Source organism: Artibeus jamaicensis, unplaced genomic scaffold (assembly GCF_021234435.1).
Source record: "Artibeus jamaicensis isolate MK-2021 breed Jamaican fruit bat unplaced genomic scaffold, CSHL_Jam_final scaffold_3307, whole genome shotgun sequence".
Classification (NCBI taxonomy): Eukaryota; Metazoa; Chordata; class Mammalia; order Chiroptera; family Phyllostomidae; genus Artibeus; species Artibeus jamaicensis.
In genome coordinates this window covers 6,613,334-6,633,377 of record NW_026522040.1, presented here as the reverse complement: position 1 = coordinate 6,633,377, position 20,044 = coordinate 6,613,334, and the positions used below count along the sequence as shown (strand labels likewise).

Genomic DNA, 20,044 nt, shown 5'->3' with positions numbered 1-20,044 from the left:
TAACATGCGATCACACAATTATTGAGTGCCTGAGATGTGCCCAGTGCTCCGTTCAGCTTGGGTGAGATCTCATTGAATTCTCTCAGCCCTCTGAGATAGGTCTTATTTTATCCCTGGTTTATAGAGGAGGAAACTAATGTGAAGAAGTTGTCATCTGCTTCCCCATGGAGGCATTGCTGCCATGCTAAGGAGTTTGGACTTGGCTGGGTAGGCATTGCCACGGTACAGGGAAGACGGGAGCAGTGAATGGTACGGTCGCTGTAGTGAGACCATGGAGAAGAGAGGAGGCTTCTCATTCCTGCACAGAAGCTCTATTTTCCTCCCACGAAGTCAAAACCGAGCTCGCTGGTGGAAGAGCAGGCCCTCAGGGTGCAGGGAGGCCCCTGCAGGGTCTCTGTCCGAAGGCAGATTTGGCTGTACAACCAGGGTGCTTCACTTTAGTGCACTCACAGACATCTTTGGGTGTGTTAGTGTGTCCTGTGAGCTCACACTCCTGCTAATGAACAGCAGCAGGACTAGGAGAAGTTGGGGTGGGTGGGAGATGGTGTCCCTAATAGAAAACGGAGAAGTGCAGGTGTGTTTCTGTCTGCTCCTCTTGGTGGGCGGTATGTGGTGGACAACCGGACAGGTGGGTGGCTCGATGGGCCCTGCCAGAGTGCGTCAGTGTCAGTGAATCTGGACAGGGCTACAGACACATCCCAAACGGAAAAGTTTTCCGTCACCTGATAGAGGATATGTATTGGCTCCTCCATCTAGGGCTTTGGAAAGAAAAAAACCTGGGTCAGCTGCCAGGGAGAAAATGTTTCAGCAGAAGAGAGAAGTGGGCAGCACCAACTGCCTCCCCACCTCTACCCACACACCTAGGGGGAGAGGGCAGCGTAGCTTGCTGCCACGGCTACTTCTTGATATCAGGAAGAACTAGGGGATTTAAGACTGCACAATTTTCTGCTTTTCCAACTTGGCTTCTGCACTGTGCCAGCAGTCTAGGTTCGGGATCTGAAGAAAATTGCGTCTGATGCTCCTCAGTGTATCGTGGGCAAAATCAAAGTCCAGGTGACAGAACTTCATGATACTGCCTCCACCAGGTCTCTAGACACAAACCCCATCCAGATTCAAGAACACAAAATGGGCCCCTGTGCTCTGGTGGTTAGCTCATCAAAGAGCTGTTGGACATATTTTCAGAGCAGTTATCTGTTGACCGAAGGGCTCTTGTTGATTCTTTCATTAAAACACTGATATTCTAAGTACAGGGAACCATACAGACTAGCACTGAAGGCCACATTCCAGTGGTTCATTTGGTTACTCTGCGTCATCTCCATCCTGACTGAGTGAGTGATGCCAGCAGGTGCTGGGGTAAATGGCACCTGTCCCTGCTATATCAATCACAGCTGAAATACTGTGAGCCAGAGGCTTGGTATGGAAGACAACGCCTTCGGGGAGCCTTCCTATCCTCTTGAGCTTTAAAGCAAATCTCACAGCAGTTCCATCTGTCTGGAATGGGACTTTCTGGCTTGTTTACAGTTCGTGGTTTTGGTCAGGAGTTGGCAGGATACACAGACTGCAGGTTGCCCTCCTCCATGCAGGGTGGGCCAGCTGGAGGGGAAACGCCCCCTTCCAGGAAGGAAGGCTGACAACACAGGGGGACAGTGCAGGTCTTTAGGAATGGACAGTAGGTTTACACTTGCCTCTTTTTTTCAACAGACCTTCTTTTCTCCCCCAAATAAGCATGCCTTCCCACTCTGATCTTTTCATTCAGTTCGAATATGTATCACAACATTTGGTATTTGCCAACTGCATTCCACTGATCCTGAAGTTCTTCAATCAAAATATTTTGTCCTACATCACTGCTAAAAACAGGTACGGACTCTGGACAGTTTTATTTCAAAGGGCTAGTTTGGGATGATGGGAAAAATTACACTGCCTCTGAGCCTGTCAGTTCTGGTGTCCCTTCTGTCTCAGAGCTGTTACTGTCAGTTTCCTTGAAGTGTTAGCTGATGGGCCTTGTCACCAAGACATTTGTATTTTTAAACTTTTAAAAACTGGAAAATAGCATGACTCAAACAAAGTAATGAAACTCCGATGATGAAATGTCAGCCCTGGGGCAGAAGGATCCAAAAGGTCCTTCTCAGGAAACAGCCTGCTTGTCTGGCCAGCCCTGATCTTCATATAAATCATAAGCTGGCTCAGTTACACTGCTGTAAACTATAAAGTGTTATATAGACTTTTTAACTGAAGGTACACAATAGATCCTTACTTAGCTAGGTCAATTTATAGTTTTTTTTTAATTACAGTAATTTTACATTTGTTATTTCATTTAATCTCCAAAGCAGGGCTGAGAGATATTACAAATTTTATTTCTCATTTTACCAATTTGGAAACAAACTCAAGTTAATTGACTTGCTCAAGATTAACATGCTAGTGAGACCCATTAAGTAAGCAGCAAAGGCAGGATCAAAACACAAATTGCTTTCTGATCACAGTTGCTGTGAATACAGATTGCTTCCCACTCTTCCGGCCGAGTGGGGACTCGGGTGGGGGCTACAGAGCAGATCTTTGTGTCACAGTTTCCTGCCGCCGTGAGGACTAGAAGCGTGTTAATCAGTAGAGTCTACCAGAAGTGCTTTAATAGAGGCAAAGTTCCTAAAGTAGAAGAGGGCTAATGACTAAGAGTGACTGGAAAGGGGCTAGGAAATGTGCCCTGCCAGTCTGTCGGTGCTGCCCAAAATCCCGCCAGGGAGGGGCAGCTTACTTTTATGTAGTGTAAGACACAGAACCTGTGAAGTCGTGAGACCTGGGTTCCTGACCTGGAGCTGCCATTGGCTCGCTGTGTGATCTCAGGTAAGACACTTGGTTTCTCTGAGCCACAGTATTTTCATCTTTAACGTGAGAATAACCTCCTCTGACTGTATCATAGAGCTTTTATAAGCATTAGTTAAGATGAATATATATGAGAGTGATGTGAACTTTCCCATTTGAAGGAAGCTTTGGAGAATGTGTTTTTTTCCCTAACTACAGAAGACTTCTGCACCAGTCCCCCTCAGAATGACACTAAGGCATGCCAGAGTTGGCTTACCAGAGAAAATGAAAGTGTAGGTTGGGCTAGGTAAGGGCCACAGGGTCATGACAGCACCTGTGTATCAGTCACTCCTCTTAGTGGTAAGTAACTCAAACCAGCTGATCTGGCTCATGCATAGTGGGTAATTTGTTAGAAGGAAATGGGCGGTGTGTCACCTTGAGGAACCTAGGATAGGGATGTGGCTCTGGGCCGCAGGTTTGGTCTGTAGTGTAGGGGGCCCAAAAAGTCCTCTAGCTCTGTCTGAGGACACCAAGCCTCTGTCCTTTCACTCCTGTGTCCCCTCTCACTTGCAAATAGTAGTGTCTGCTTCCAGGCCACTCAGTGAAATATGCCCACAGGAGCTAAACATGTTCTGCCCCATGCCATTCAGAGACTGAATTGGCTTTCAATCCTTGTTCCACATCCCCAGGGTCAGAGGTCCACCCCTGGCTCAATCAGTTGTGGATGGGGAAGTGGGCTTCTGGAACTAAATACACTTCTGGACCCGGGCATGAGATTGGGAGACAGTAAACAATCCAATATGTGTCCGTTGTGATCACTTGGAGTTAGAAAAGTGATACAGCCAGACTACATACCACTTGCCTTGGCCTGGATGAGATGGGCCTCCTGTGTCCCACCTGCAGTACATTTCACTGTTGCGTAATCCCCGAGGAACTTGGAGCACTCACAGCTGCATTCACGGTTTCCTCGTGACTGACAATCCAGATAAGCTAGAAATTTGTAACTTTATATTATGCACCCCTAGGCTAGAATTCAGTTCACTGAGATTGGAATGAATCCATCTTTGATTTTCCACCCCCACTTCTTGGTTGCCAGCACCTATTCTGCCATGGGGCTTTGTCAGTGCAAGGTGGGTAGATCAGTGGATAAACCAGCCCAGAATGTGTCTCCTAATGGAGCAGCATAGAACTGGCAATCCTGGGAGTATGGAGCAGAGGGAATTAAGATGATGAGCAAGTTGTAGATAGATCCATTGCCCTCTCCTCTCCTCCCTTTGTGCCCTAGATTATCTTTGTGGGTCTCTTGTACAAAGGTAAACATTTCTAGTGGAATCAATTGTCGCCTTTTGCTTGGATAGAAGTTTTGATTGGAAATGCAGACAGATCCAAGAAACCCCATACTCCTCTTTATGGCCCCTGGTTTGCCAACATCTTTTATTTCCAACTGCAGTAGTTCAGATAGATGGGTGTTTAAAACCTCATGGAATGTCTGAATCAGAAAGAGCCTTAGAGATTACCTGGTCTCAATTCTGCATTGTACCCATGAAGAAGGGAGAAGAGGAAAGAAAACTCATTTGAAGTGACTACGTTCCTGTCATCACGTGGTGCCTTACTTCCCCTGCTTCCCTGCATTCACCAGAGCCCCAGCTCCCTTGCAGCCCCCACTATCAGTTTTGGGGGCAAATGCTATTACCATTCTTGAGCTGCTGGATTGGCCTTGCTGTAGGGTGCTGCCCGTCTCATACATTCTTTAGGAATAGTTTATGTGATCATTCCCTAGAGCTTCTGGATTTCAGAAAGAGGTGCAGGAGAAGTCTTCATCTCATCCTCACATCAACAGTTTGTTAAGTAGAATAAGTTTGCACAGCGCCTCTAGGAGCACAGTTATATTCACAGATACATATGAGCGTATACTTTAATACAGAAACACAAATGCTCACACGTCTACATGTTCCTCTAAAGAAGGAGAGGGAAAGGTGGCCATACAGAGGCTCCCTTTAAGCTCCCTTTTCATCTGCCAGGTGGGGGCCGGCATGAAAGAACTCTGTTGGTTCCTCTCATGCCTGGGAGGAGAGGAGACTGGGAGCTGGAGTTGCCTGGACCAAATCCCTCAGTTTCAGCTGAGGTCACTAAGCAATCTGAGAAATAGATGGGGCCTGCTGGAGAGAAATAACTCCTGCCCTTTAAAATACAGCTGTTTCCTGCCATTACCATTTACCTAAAGCCTGCCCTTATCTCTGCATCTTGCAGCATCTCGGTCCTGGATTACCCTTGCTGTACCATCCAGGATTTGCCGGAACTTACTACGGAGAGTCTGGTAAGCAGATGGGGATTTAGAGGCAGGCACTTGATCTTCCATTTCTTCTCCAGCTTCATAATGCCCTGGTTTGGGAGTCTCCGGTCAATAAAGGCAATAGCACTGAGGCCGCAGGGGTTAGAGCTGCGGACCCAGCTGAGAACAATTTGGAACAGCCCAGCATAGCGTTCTGTAGAGAAGAGAAGAGGGTAGGTGAGAAACACCGAGAGGACACTTAGGGAGATGATGGCACTGAAACTGATGTGCACGTGGGTGCAAAATGACAGAGGAATCGCTCCTGGACTATCCCAAACGATTTTCTGTCTTTCTGCTGTCCTACAGGCCAGTCACTTTTCATTTTCACGTGGGTTATAAAACCCGGGGCGGGGGGCTTCAGAAAATACCGTGCCTAGGGCTCCGTGAGGCAAAAGTCAATACAGCCACAGAAGGATGACCCAGAAAATCCCTCATCCTGGAAACAGCTCTAGGCAAATCAGATAAGTCCCTCAGAGTTGCTCATAATTCCATGAAACTGTCTGACGAACAGCGTATTGAAGATCAAGTGTTTACCTCCGAATTATTGCCACAGCTCCTCAGATACACCTCGGTCTGTACCCTCACCCTATTGCACTATAATCTATATCTCTCTATTTGACTGAAAACTCCTTGAAGTAAGAGACAGTATCATCTTTTTTTTTTTTAAATCCTCACCCCAGGACATGCTTATTGATTCCAGAGGGGGAAGGGAGGGAGAGGAGAGAAACATCAACGTGAGAGAGAAATATTGATCAGTTGCCTCTCGTATATACCCCAACTAGGGACCAAGCCCACAACCTAGGCACGTGTCCTGACTAGGAATCGAACCCGTGACCTTTCAGTTTATAGGATGATGCTCCATCCAATTGAGCCATACCAGCCAGGGCTCATCTTTGTTTTTATATCAACAAAATCTAACACCATGTTTGGTATATGGAAGGAGCTCAATGAATGCTGAGTGATCGGATGATGGCACTCGTGCGTGCCACACACAGCCCTTTGTCCCCAAATTTAATACCTGCGAAATGCTACATCACAAAGTCTATCAAGTAAAAAATAAAATGATCCCTGCTGTGGTACAGGTTTTGTAGAGCCATAGGGTTTTGGCTGGAGGGGACACGAGAGCCATTTGGTCCCAACCCCTATTTCAAGGATGAGAAATGCCCACTGGATGGACTAACATGTTATGGTCCATGCTTCATAGATGACAGACCCTGAATCAGAGGACCCATGTCCTGAGACGCTAAGCCCAGCACCCTTTTGAGCACCAGGGCAGAGATGTCTTATCTCACATAGAGGTGCTCTCAGCTGCCAAGGGGAGCTTCTTACCCCTGCAGAGAGAGGTAATAAGTTGTCCGACCCTGTTTATGTTTATGATGTTACTCAGTCTTTAAAACAACTATGAGGCTACTGTTTTATGGGTATAAAAGGTAAGTAATTGACAGAACTTTACAGTGAATGTAGCAGAGCCTGGGTGGAGAGCCATTCAGAGCTGGAATGAGAAATAGTGGTACACAGATAGCATTAAAATTCAAAACATAAAGTCAGCTCCTGTGACCAGATCTATATCTCTTCTGATTGATCTTTTGGGATAGAAAGATAAAATTATTAAAACAATTCTAATGCTTCTGAGAAGCCTTTATTATTACTAAAAGTGGGTGAAAGCATTATCTGTCCTTAATAAAAAAACATTCATGTTAGGTATTCCATTTCCTTTCTGTGGGGCAACAGTGGCATCTGGTGGTTTCATCTGGTAACCACAGTTTGTTTTGTATTGTTTTGTTTTGTTTTGTTTTGTACTGTTTCTGTGTGAGTGAACTTACAGTGTAAGTACTTTCCTGAGTCCAGACATGGGCTTAAGTAACTCGCAAGCGTACTCCACACAGGTGCTCAATGTAGTGGCTTCAAACTGATGGCTTCTCTACTCAGAAAAGATTAATATTTATGTGAGTAAGATTTATCGCTTTTCCAGGCTCAGTGAATTAATTGTAAACAGAAAGTTTACTGGCTTTTTTTAAAGTATATAGTATTTCTTTTAAATAACATTTAAGTTTTTGTTATTGTCTGATTATAAAATTGATATATACTATTGCAGAAAAATTGGAGAAAAATAGAAAAATTTTTCTATAAAATAGAAAAATAGGAAGAAAATTAAAATACTCTAATCGTGCCCCAGTTGGAATTGAACTAGCAACCTTTCAGTCCGTGGGACAGCACCCAACCCACTGAGCCACACCAGTCAGGGCACCACTGTTAATGTTTTGCTGCAATGACCATATACAATATATATTTACTTGTATATATTATATACATATTATTTCAGAAAGTAAGGACTTTGTTTTAATCTTACATAGTACAATTTAAATATTTACAACATAATTTTATTAAATATTTTTGAGAACATAGTTTTTTTAAAGATTCTATTTTTAGAGCGAGGGGATGGGAGGGAAAAAGAGAGGGACAGAAACATCAATGTGCGGTTGCCTCTCACACGCCCCCTAACGGAGACCTGGCCCACAACCCAGGCATGTGCCCTGAGTAGGAATTGAACTGGTGACCCTTTGCTTTGCAGTCCCAGCGCTCAGTCCACTGAGCCACATCAGCCAGGGCAAGAACATAATTTTTAATAGCTAGACATAATGTTCCCCTACTTACCACATTTTGCTGTATATAATGTACACTTTTTGCCCAAGTTTTTTAGAGAAAAATAAGGATGTGCATTATACATGGGTATAATGATTACATAGTATGGGTATAATAATACTGTGTTTAATGTGCACAAAGATGTGGGCATGCATTATACACGGCAAAAATACAGCAATATTTTTTAAATGCTTGTTTTGGCCCTGGCCGGTGTGGCTCAGTTGAGGTATCTTCCCATAAACCAAAAGATTGCAGTCAGGGCACATGTCTAGGCTGCGGGTTTGGTCCCGGTCACAGCGCATATGAGAGGCAACTGATCGATGTCTCTCTCTCATGTTTATATTTCTCTCCCTCTTTCCCTCCCTTCGTTTCTTTGCAATCAATAAGTATGCCCTTGGATAAGGATAAAAAATTGTTTTCTATTATTTCAATTTTCTCTGTATAACTTTAAAATGAACATCCTTGTACATGAATCTTTGATCTCATCTCTGATTATTTCCTTAAGATGGATTCCTAGAAGTGGAATTACTCGTCCTTAAGAGATACTCTGAAAGGGTAGGTTTTGGTCCCTGAACTAAATCTTTAGATCCACAGTCTACACAAACTAATATTTTTTTGTGAGAGTGGAAAATGGGCAAGTTTTCTTTTAACTTTTGCTGGTTGAAAATGAGTAAAGGTCTTGCTTTGGATAGTGTAAAGTACCAGGAACAAGGAAATGAGGCCCAAGTACTGGTGTTCGCAAAATATATCTCCCCACAGAAGTTTCCATCTTACTTAATATGCTGAGTCCTGCCAGAGAGAGAAAGAGAGAGAGGAAGAAGGTGGCCCTTCTAAAGTGAATATAAACAAAAAGAATACACATTCAAGGCTGGCAAATCTGAAATGGCAACCATGGAGCTGAAGGCCTGCTGGGAAAACGATGATCTGTTGGGTTGGAACAAGGCAGAGAAGGCTTGAGCAGCGCCCACTCTGGGCAGGATGTGGTGATGCAAGAAGTGGGGTTAGTGATAGACGTCAGGAGGCACTATCAGAAAGAAAGGCGCACAAGGCCCCGGGCAGGTGGCACTCTCTTCAGGAGGGAGCTGGGGCATCCTTCCTGGAACTGGTCAGACTGAGCTCTAAAGAAAAGACAGCCGCGATTAGTTTACTTTCACTCAAGACTTCACTTTTAAACCAGCTGGAGAAAGTTGAAGTAAATCACAAAATTATTGGGTGGTCAGAGCTAAAAGGATCTTAAAGATTATCTAGTTCAGCCTCTGATAGGAAACAGGTAAATAATTTGCCAGGGCAAAACCATAATCCAGGTGCCCTGGTGCCTCTCCCAGTGCTGCTTCTGGAAGGCCATACCACTGCTCCAGTATTCTTCTCCGGGGGCTAAGGAACGCAAGGCTTCTCCTGCCGCTACCATAGTAGGCATCGAGATGCAGTGCACATGCAGTGCATTTATGTCTCCCATATATTTGTTTGTTTCCTCTGCTTCTTTTAAAAAAATTAATGTTTAAAAGTCCGTCTCCTTTGTTAGCCACACAAGATGTAGCATCGACAGAACGTGGTCTGTTTTGAGCAACCAGACTAGCTGATGGACTAGAGTGGAAACTCCCGTGGAAGTTTCCCTTAAAAAGAAATAGGTGGTTCTCCTGGGACTCATTCGAAACACAATACTGAACATTTACTACAGGAAGGAGAACTTTTTTTCTAAATAATATTTCTAAAAAGTTAAAACTGTTAAACTCTTAGTCTTATTTATATCTTGGGTTAAACCTAGTACTCTCGAAAATCTTGGATGTTCAGTCCACATTACATGTATTCCTGTCTTGCTACAAATTAGAGAAAAGAGGGAAAATTTTCCATCCACTAGACGGCAGTTCCCATCTATACATCTCCTACTCCTGCATTCTCCTGTCGCTGTGTGGACACGAGGAATTTCCAAGATGTTGGTTTGGTCACCATGCACACTCGTTGATTTACACAGCTTCTGTCGCCAGTATGTGTTGACAGGCCCCCAAATCCATAAGGACTCTTTATTTTTTCCCTGAATGATGTTTCTATGAGTACATACCTGTTTCTAACCTGACATCCATCTGTTATATCTGTTGGGCGCTCACAAGATATCAAGAAACATACAAGAGAAACACCTGGTTAGAATGAACCATCTGCCATTTTTTCTTCCGTGCCGGCGATTGAAGCGATGTACTGCAATATGGTTTGATAAAGGAGGGTGGAGGTTGATTTTAAAAATCCAGCCATAATGAATAGCACATCCATCCGACAGTTTGAAATCTACCAGAATAACTCCTAGCAGTTACAAGCATAGCTTATATAAGTGCAAAGTATATGGGGGTAGAATTCTATCGTCTCTGCTCTGATCCTAAATTAGAAAGCTACACAAGAAAGCTTGCTTGAATGAAGTTCCTATGTTCTTGTATCAACTTTCTAACCAGTTCTTGTTCGACGTACAGAGTCTTCCAGGGTTGGCAGCTCTGTATTTTCAGATTAAAGATATTGCATGTTTAAGGCCTCAGTGTGTGAAAAGCAGGATGGTCAGGAGGTAGCATTTTGTATGGAAGGCCTCCTCTAAACTGACCAACAGTGATGTCCAGGCATCTGTGTAAATAAAAGCCTTCTAAGTGTTGACATAATGATGGACACGCCTTATTACAGGAAGCTGGAGACAACAACCAGTTCTGCTGGAGGAACCTCTTTTCCTGCATCAACCTTCTGAGGCTGCTCAATAAACTGACCAAATGGAAGCATTCCAGAACCATGGTGAGTGGGGATTCGGATGATGGAGGTGTCCGTCAGACTGAATTTTTTAAATCTTCGGTTAATATTTGTGGACTTCCTGCTTTGCAGGCTCTATAGATAGACACTGGGTACTACATAATGATTAACCCCTCCCGATTCTGGACATTTATTCTATATGAGATAATTACTTACATTTCTTTTCAGAGAGCTGAATATGGACTCTCCCTCACTGCAGCTCCGGTAGAAGTTAGCAGTGTTATTGGGATTATAGTCACGAATCCCAAATGATACAGGACTAAGATTATTCACTTCAGTTTGTTATTAATTATGGAAAATTGGGAACGACCTAAATACTCATTAATATGGTACCAATTGGTTAAATAACTTATGGTACATCCTTAGCATATTATACAGTTAAAATGAGTAAGACAGCTCTATACCAATATGAATTAATTTTCAAGGTATTTTTTTAAAATAATTGTTTCTTTTTAAAATTTATTTACTGACTTTAGAGGGAGAAGAAGGGAGAGAGAAACACACATATCAATATGTTGTTACACATATTTATGCATTTATTGATTCATTCTTGTATGTGCCCTGACCAGGAATCAAACCCACAACCTCAAGGTGTTTGAACAATGCTCTAACCATTTGAGCTACCTGGCCAGGGTGAGATATATTACTTTTTAAAAACAAGGTATAGAACGGTATCACAGGATATGTAGTTGGCTATTGTTGTTAATAAAAGTAATAAATGCATACTTAGAATTACCCTCAGAAGACACATAAGAAACTGCTAACAGTGGCCCTGGCTGGTGTAGCTCAGTGTATTAAATGCCAGCCTGAGAACCAGAGTTGCCAGTTCAATTCCCAGTCAGGGCATGTGCCCAGGGTTGCAGACCAGGTCACCAGTACAGGGTGTTAGAGGCAACCACACACTGATGTTTCTCTCCCTCTCTTCTTCCCTTCCCCACTCTAAAAATAAATAAATAAAATCTTTTAAAAAAAGAAAAGAAAGAAACTGCTAATAGTGGAAATAAGATGTGTGGTCGGCAAAATTTGTTGCACTTTATATCATGCATTATAAATATTAGAAACTTTTAATTGTGAAATATAAATAGAGTGGTTCCTCTGTGTTCTTGAAGACTAAATCTAAGCAGAGCCCGGACTGCAGATTTTTCTAAAAGCTCCCCAGGGTAATTTGAGGCCAGCCAGGTTTAGCTTAATCTGTCTATGAGTTGGAAATTCCAAGTAACTAGATTTTTATCTCTCCACTTTCACCCCTCTTTAAACGGGCAGATGCTAGTGGTGTTCAAATCTGCTCCAATCTTAAAGCGGGCCCTAAAGGTCAAACAGGCCATGCTGCAACTTTACGTCCTGAAGCTGCTAAAAATACAGACCAAGTACCTGGGGCGCCAGTGGAGGAAAAGCAACATGAAAACCATGTCGGCCATTTACCAGAAAGTGCGCCACCGCATGAATGATGACTGGGCTTACGGGAACGGTGAGTGCTCTCGACTTACACAAAACTAACAAACATTTGTCTCTGCTCTTGTGATGTGAATTGTTACATATTTTGGATGAGAAAATACATGCTTATAAATTAGGTGCTGATACAGCAAACTTTAAGGTGCTGCCCCAATCCAGCACGTACCCCCTGCCCTATGAAAATGCATTTTAGTAAACAAGTCAATTGAGGGGTAATTACCCCCTTTCCAAAACATTTCTTTAAATGACAGGTTTCTCCAAGAGATTTTTAAAATTAAAATAACCTTATATTTTACAAAGCAATTCGAAAATACAAATAAGCAAACATTTTTGACATTATTATTTTTACTCCATATTCGTATAACCCAAAGATTGCCACTGTTAACATCCTATTGTATACTCTTCCAGATTTTTTTCTCTATGTATAAATATACATTTTGTTAAAATGAAAGCAAATTGGCCCTGGCCAGGTAGCGCAGGTGGTTCTAGCGTCATTCCATATACCAAAAGGTCGCGGGTTCAATCCCCAGTTAGAGCGCTTATTGAGGCTGCTGGCTTGGTCCCTGGTCGGGCGTGTTTGGGAGACAACCCACTGATGTCTCTCTCTCTCTTTCTCCCTCTCTCCTTTCCTCTCTCTCTAATATTAGACAGAAAGCACAATTAACTACTTGAATTCTTACAGAGTTTTAAACCATGAAAATGTTTTATTCTGCAAATGGCACTTCTGTTATGCTGCCATCATGAGCCGAAGCCCTAACGGCACTTCCTTAGGATGAACCGCTGAGTGTGGGGATGAGAGATCCGAGAAATACGACCTCTGTCCCTGAAACAAGAGTCTACGTGGAATAAAAACGACGTAGATTATCTGTTTTCTGTTTTTACCTCCATGGAAGCCTTAATCTAATATATTAATCTAAACTGGCACAGATTTATCACGTGCTGGGGGAGGTCCTAGGAAGTCAGGAAGAATCTTTACTAATCGGTTCATTCTGATTCTCTGTTGTACCCCTTCCTGCCTCTGCACATTCCTTGAGAGCTGGCGATTCTGCTCCAACGGGAGCCTCCCGGCTCCGAGGAAAGCTCAAGAAAGGGAACTGAGTTGCCATTTTGAAAATATAATCACAGGTCCTCAAATAACATCATTTTGTTCAATGTTTCATTATAATATTGATGAGACGTCTTTGGAACTTAACTCTCATTTATATCAATTAACCTGTGGCAAAATTGTGTCACTTAAAGTCACAGAACCTTTTGGTGATGTTAAGTGAGGACTTTTACCATACATATAACAAAGAAGAAAGTGAAATAATGAAAAGGAAATAGAATAAAAGAAGCCTGCCTCCCTCGGGACCCTCATTTCCTTCTCAGTGGTGATCACTTATCAGTTTCTAGACCACCCTCCTAAGGACAGTCTGTGTGTGTAAGTTTATGTGTGTGGGCACGTGTGTATTTTTTAAACCCGAGTGGCAGAATGTTATTTACTTTTTACATTGCTTTTTACAGAAAAGGAAGTTCTGAGCCATTCCATTGTTGGTACCCTATAGGCCAGGGGTGTCAAACTCATTTTCACCGGGGGCCACATGGGCCTCGAGGTTGCCTTCCAAAGGCCGAATGTAATTTCAACTCCTTAACAGTTAAGGAGTAGTTACATTTATACAGCCCTAAAATTATTTCAGCTCATGCTGTGTGTTAAGGAGAACCGCGTCTTGAACTGTGTACTTGGTCTGTTTCTCTCTTCCCATCACAGACATCGATGCTAGGCCGTGGGACTTCCAAGCAGAGGAATGCACCTTGAGAGCCAACATTGAGGCTTTTAATAGCCGCCGATATGACAGACCTCAGGACTCTGAATTTTCACCTGTGGATAACTGCTTGCAGAGTGTGCTGGGGCAGAGGCTGGATCTGCCTGAGGATTTCCACTATTCATATGAGATCTGGCTGGAAAGAGAGGTGTTTTCACAGCCCATCTGTTGGGAAGAGCTGCTCCAGAATCACTAAGCTCTTGTCAACAAACCGTCTGATAGATGGGGGTTGGCTCCAATAAATGGTGCTCTGCCTACCCTGCTCATTCAGCCTCTGTTTCCAGCTCCAGAAGTGCTTGTCCAGGGGAGAGCTGGCCCAGTCCAAGGGCATTCTGGGGGCTATTGTACCCAGAGATACTGCAAGGATAGGATCCTGAGTCCCCAAGAAATGATGAACTTACTCGGGTCATTTGGGTGCCGGGTGGCCTTGGAAATCTCTTGCTGGTCTTTGACAGGCTCTTTCATGGGACTGCCCCTTGCTTGAGTGTTCCCTGGAACTAGCCTCGGCTTTACTGGCCCCAGGAGTGCAAACGAGTTTATGATGGCATTTGGCCCGTGGCATTCATCACAGTCGTGGGAGGTGCATGTCACAGAAGAGGGAGGACATCTTGCTTCCCCTGGATTCCTAGGACTTAAGCAGAGATTTGGCAAAACCAACTTTGAAATTAAGTCCATATTTTAAATTTAAAATTTTGACACCTCTTTCTACAATCATTAGCTCTAAGATGATTTTGGAGCATCTGCATCTTCTTTGTGAAAAATGATGATTTACTGTTACCTAAATACTGCATGTTAGAGAAAGGCGCGTGTTAGAAAGTGTTCTTCCTTTAGTCCCTCGGAGGTGTATGTTCAGTGTGAAAGTGATTTCCTTGCATCCTCAGTGCAGGGCACGGAGTGTCCTGCCACAACCAGTGTGAAATGGTCAGGCATACCCTAAGGTGGTTCCATGTTTTTTCTGAAACTACCTTCGTCTTAAAATGACTGAGTACTACTGCAGAAAATCATTATTTTCATCCAACTTATTTTTTAAATGACCAGTTAGCTACAGATGGTTTTATTTATTGATAATGGTGTGTCCATTTGTGTTCATGATCGATTATTGAACAAGATAGCTGACCATTTTTCTGCTCCTATGTTGATTAATGATTAATTTTCTTTGTTACTGGTTTCAGAGTGGCATGCAAAAATTTAGCAATACTATTTCCACCTAAAAGTATTGCAGATTTCTTTGAAAGTATGAGTTGATGCACTAACCTCTTTAAACTTCTTTTATAGCAGAATCACATACTTCCCCCCAGAAACAAGGGTTTTAGAAAAGTTTCTGATTCAGTCAGAATTATTTCATTTCTCTTCTGTTCCCACAATTGTCATCTATATTTTCAAGCTTTTATAATTTTAAGTCCCCCACCCCCAGTGTAGACACTACTGGATTGTTTTTCTGACTGCAACAAGCCACTTTAATTATGCCAGAAGGTATATTCAAAATTGGTGTACTTATACTCTGTCCTTTGTCAACCGTGGTATCGTGTGGAAGTCATGATTAAGTTACAAGCCATATCCAGAGGAACTATATCAAAACTAATGAAAACTTGGGTTCCACCTCTTTGTGCATTTAGGGTAGCAGGGATTTCTGTTTTTATGGAAAGGTCATGTAAATATGTAATAGAAGAAATTTCTTAAAATAATTTATAAATTTTATCAAAGTTTACTGAGCATATCATGTATGAATGCTATTAATCTATAATCTTAATGTGATTTAAGTAAAAAGATAACTTTCAAGGAAAGAGCAGTCATTAATCTATTTCTTTTAAAGCCATATAGTATTTAATTTATGTCAAGAACAAATAAGTTGACCTTTTAGAAATATGCACGTGAATGCTTTCTGAGGCCTGGAAGTACGAAAAACCTTAACATTTCATAGTTTCTTACTAATCTTCTCTAAGGGAAGATTAATCCTCAGTGCAGATGGAGAAATTGCAGCACCAAGGATAAGTGATTAGTTTCAAATCACATCATTTTTCCACTGACTCGCTGGAACTACTATTCAGGTGTTGACAGTCAGCCCCATAGGTTAAGACTGAATATCCCCATTTGAGAACCCATGTGTGTGGTTAGGAATAAATTCAGATTGGTCACCTTCCAATGGCAATCACTGTTACTTCATAGAAGAATATTGTTCGAGTGATTCATTAAGTAGAGGATTTTTATTTGTATGTCAGGAAAGTTTGTGTTGATTGTTGATAACACTTTATTTACTGAAGCACTTTAATAAAAAGAAAATTGAACTGGAGCTAGAAACTGGCCTTTAAATTCTTCAGCACAAGAGAATCTTAGAGACATATTAGGTATAGAAAGGACGAATATAATTGAAGAGGATGGGTATATAAAATCTGGAGACATCTTATGACAAACCTTTATTTCTTGTTCGTGGGTCCGGGGATCAACTGTAGCTCCGCCCGACTCCACTAGACCGGCTGTGCCCCGCACATCTCCTGGCACCAGGTGGGTGGAACAGCCCCTCCCTGTGGCATGCTGTTCTCAGTAAAGGGCGGGAGCAAGAGACCAAACCATACCATGCAAACACATTTAAAGCCCCTGCTTGGATGTGGCATGAGTCAAATTGCCCATATTCCATTGGCCTAAAGCAGTTCACATGGACGAGCCAGCCATCGGGCCAGAGAGGCACACTTCACCTCCAGGGAACCAGCTGCAACCAGACTGCCATTGGCACAGAGTCACTGCGGCCTCCAGGGACCTCTTAAGACTGGTGGTGGGACTTCCTTAGATGTTCTTAAGAATTTTGACAGATTTTCAGTGAGATTTTGAAACCACCCATTTCAGGGCTTCATACTGATATTTTCGGTTTTGGCGTTCCTGACTTCCCTCAACCCACAGCTCTCCCCAGCTCCTCTGTCTGACAGTAGTCACTTACATAAAGATAATCCTACAGACAAGTGTTTTGTTTCTCCCTCAAGTAGTTGTGGAGAGTTTTAATTCTTTCCTCTAGTCCTTCTTGAGATGACCCATATTTACAATAAAGCTAGCTGAGATTAAGAATGTAGCTGAGGTTCATAAAAATGATGCTGGTTCATACAATAATCAAATTCATGACCTTGATCTCATCAATGCTATAATTACCAAGCTAAGTAACCACCTTAACATCCAGGCTCTTGGAACTCTGGGAATTCCGGTGTTAAGTGTGTGTTCAGGGTGATTTTCAGAGGCTAAGAAAATCCAGCCACTACTTCAGAAATACTGGACATAGCCAATTAACCACCTGTTCTGCCTAGATTTTTCTTTATTAGTGTGATGAGAATGTTTTCGGTAACAAAATAACATTTTACAAAATATAAAACTTAGCTATAAACATTTATAAAATACCAGCAGGTTCTATAGCAGCTAATACTACCTTACATGTGTTTAATACATATTTAAATACATATTTTGTAAAGTATGTAAAATCATTTTTGTATGATGCTTTTCAACATGAGAGACATCAAAACTTTCAGAGTAAATATGGCTATGGCACGATGTAATTATATATTATAACCACTGTCTTCCGTTGGGCCTCCCCTGCCTTCTCATTTCCTTTACCAAAGAAAATGTACATACTAGCAGCTTTCCGCACTACCCAGAGAGGGGCTTCACAGCGTTGTTCTCGCACATAACGAAGGGAAACTTTCACCATGTCCAGAGTCCTTTTTGGCCTGTACTTGGAGGAGGAGGATATCCTCAAATTCCTTGCAGCAGGAACCCACTTAGGAGGCACCGATCTTGACTTCCAAATGGAGCAGGTCATCACAAAAGGAAAAGTGATGGCATCTACATCATAAATCTGAAGAGAACCTGGGAGAAGCTTCTGCTGGCAGCTCGTGCCCTTGCTGCCATTGAAAACCTCGCCAGTGGCAGAGTCATATGGTCCAGGAACACTGCCCAGCAAGCCGTGCAGGAAGCTGGCGTCTGCTGCTGGAGCCCCCCCCCCCCCGCCCCCACTGCGGACCTCTTCACTCCTGGCACCTCCACTGACCAGATCCAGGCTTCTGGGGGCTAAGACTTATTGATGGTGGTTACTGAGCTGAGGGCCGACCACCAGCCTCTCACTGTGGCCCCTTATGTTAGCCTGCCCACCACTGCTCTGTGTGACACAGACTCTGCGCTATGTGGACATTAGCATTTCTTGCAACAAATGGGAATTACTCAGTGGGTCTGATGTGGATGCCGGCCTGGGAAGTACTGCACATGCGTAGCACCATCTGTGAACACCCATGAGAGGTCGTGTCTGCTTTCTACTTCTCCAGAGATCCTGAAGAAATTGAAAAGGAAGAGCAGGCGGCTGCTGAAAAGGCTGCGTGACCAAGGAGGAATTTCAGGGGGAATGGACGGCTCCGGCTCCCGAGTTCACCGCTGCGCAGCCGGAGGTCACAGCCACGTCTGAAGGCGCAGGCGCCCTCCGTGTCTGTTGGGCAGTTTCCTACTGAACACAAGTGGCGCTCGGCCTGCCGCTGGAGACTGGTCTGCGATCCCCAGTGCGCAGGCCCCTGGATGGGTAGGAATAGTCACTGAGTCGTCTTAAGCTGTTCTTCCACAGACTCTTAAACAGAATGGAAACAAGGATGATGGAAAACAAACTTTCTAAAAGGTGAGCCCATTAAAAAAAAAGATTATAGTGGTAGTGAAGAGAATAATTTACCTCCTTTATGATCTCAACACTGAGCTATTAATGAGTTGGCAATTTAACAATATGAGGAAATGTGTAATGTCTCCCATAGGGCAGAACAAAGGGAGAGATCAAAGCTCTGTTTATATTGGCGACAACACGCCGACACTTTTAGAAATGTTGGCGTAAGTCCTAATTGGTAATTTTTGGAAAACACATGAGTTACCTTATTTTACTTATTTTTCCACTAGTGAATTTTCAGTAGTGGAAAGTGACCTGGTATTCCTTCAAGATTCCTGGTCTGGAAAGTTTACGGAAGGTTAAGTCCTGAGTACCTTACACCTTCAAACATCTTTTCCAGGTGAATGTGTTTTCTAAACGTTTGGCTAGTCTAATATCCTTAAATTGGTGAGCCTCAATATTTGGAAGCAAAATTTTCTCTGGGAGTATATTCTTAAATTGAAAGGGATCTGAGGTCATCTAGGCCAATCTCCGTCCACTGTGAGAACTGCTTTAAAAGCATCTCCCAGGCGCTTTTCCAGCCCCTAACATGTTCACTGACAAGAACCTATGACTTCTAGTTTCTATAATAACAACTAAGTGTCGACTGCGGAATTAAGCACCTCGGTACAGTCAACTTATGGTATCATTTAGGCCAGAACAACCATGAGCATTTATGGAATCTACAAACTTAACTTTAGCTATTAGTTGCACCTTTTTTCCCCTGTACTAATTTCCAAGGGCTGCTGTAACAAGTTACAAGAAGCCGAGTGGCTTTAACCAAGAGAAATGGATTTCCTCACAGTTCTGGAGGCCAGAAGTCTGAAATCCAGGTGTCAGCAGGACTGCGCTCCGCCCAGAGGCTCTAGGGGAGAATCCATTCCTCGCCTCTTCCAGCTTCTGAGGCTGCAGGCTTTCCTTGGCTTGCACATCACCCCAACTTCTGCCTCCACGGTTACACTGCTTCCCCCTCTTCTCTCTCAAAACTCTCTTTGCCTCTCTCTTATAACGATACTTCTGACTGAATTTAGGGCCCATGAGAATAAGCTCCTCTTCTCAAGATAATTACATCCTTTACCATATGAGGTAATATTCACAGGTTCCAGGGAAAAGGAGGACACAAACATTATTTGGGGGGACCACACCATTCAATCCACTGGTAAACAGCAATATCGATGTATGTGCTCTCCCTCCATCACTACTGGAGGTGTAAGGAGAGACCCGGAGGAAGTTACTTTATTTGTACAATGTGTGTGGTTATGGACGTAGTCAAAAGAGATTCAAGTAAAAAAAGAGTTTCAGGCTTGGGTAGACTTTGACATGAGGAAGAAAGGTGTGAAGTTGAAGAATACACATGTACGGATACTTGGGGTAAGAATCAAAATGTAAAAATTCAAATAAGTTTTTAGACTTCACTAGGAAAACTGTAACCTCCCACCCCAGATCCCCACCTCGTTCTTCAGAAGTCCACACTATCATATTTTTTTTTTACACAAGCAGGAGCACAATATATTTTGTGCTATACTTGCTTTTAAAAAAAAAAAAAAAGTCATTTATCCTGGAGATCTAACCTTTCTATAT

The 20,044-nt window shown here is 43.0% G+C and overlaps 1 protein-coding gene and 1 pseudogene across 3 annotated transcripts in view; both read left to right on the top strand.

Annotated features, from left to right (window-relative positions):
* STRIP2 (striatin interacting protein 2) overlaps positions 1-16,096 on the top strand; it is a 40,593-nt gene extending 24,497 nt beyond the window's left edge. For all 3 annotated transcript variants that reach the window (XM_037165838.2, XM_037165839.2, XM_053657067.1), the window contains exons 17-21: positions 1,757-1,857; positions 5,047-5,113; positions 10,433-10,537; positions 11,816-12,020; positions 13,752-16,096. In XM_037165838.2, coding sequence (XP_037021733.2) covers positions 1,757-1,857; positions 5,047-5,113; positions 10,433-10,537; positions 11,816-12,020; positions 13,752-14,002 — 729 coding nt within the window. In that variant the 3' untranslated portion in view covers positions 14,003-16,096. The remainder of the gene's footprint in view (positions 1-1,756; positions 1,858-5,046; positions 5,114-10,432; positions 10,538-11,815; positions 12,021-13,751) is intronic.
* Positions 16,097-17,492: 1,396 nt separating this feature from the next.
* On the top strand, positions 17,493-18,379 carry LOC119064251 (40S ribosomal protein SA-like; annotated as a pseudogene).
* Positions 18,380-20,044: the final 1,665 nt, after the last annotated feature.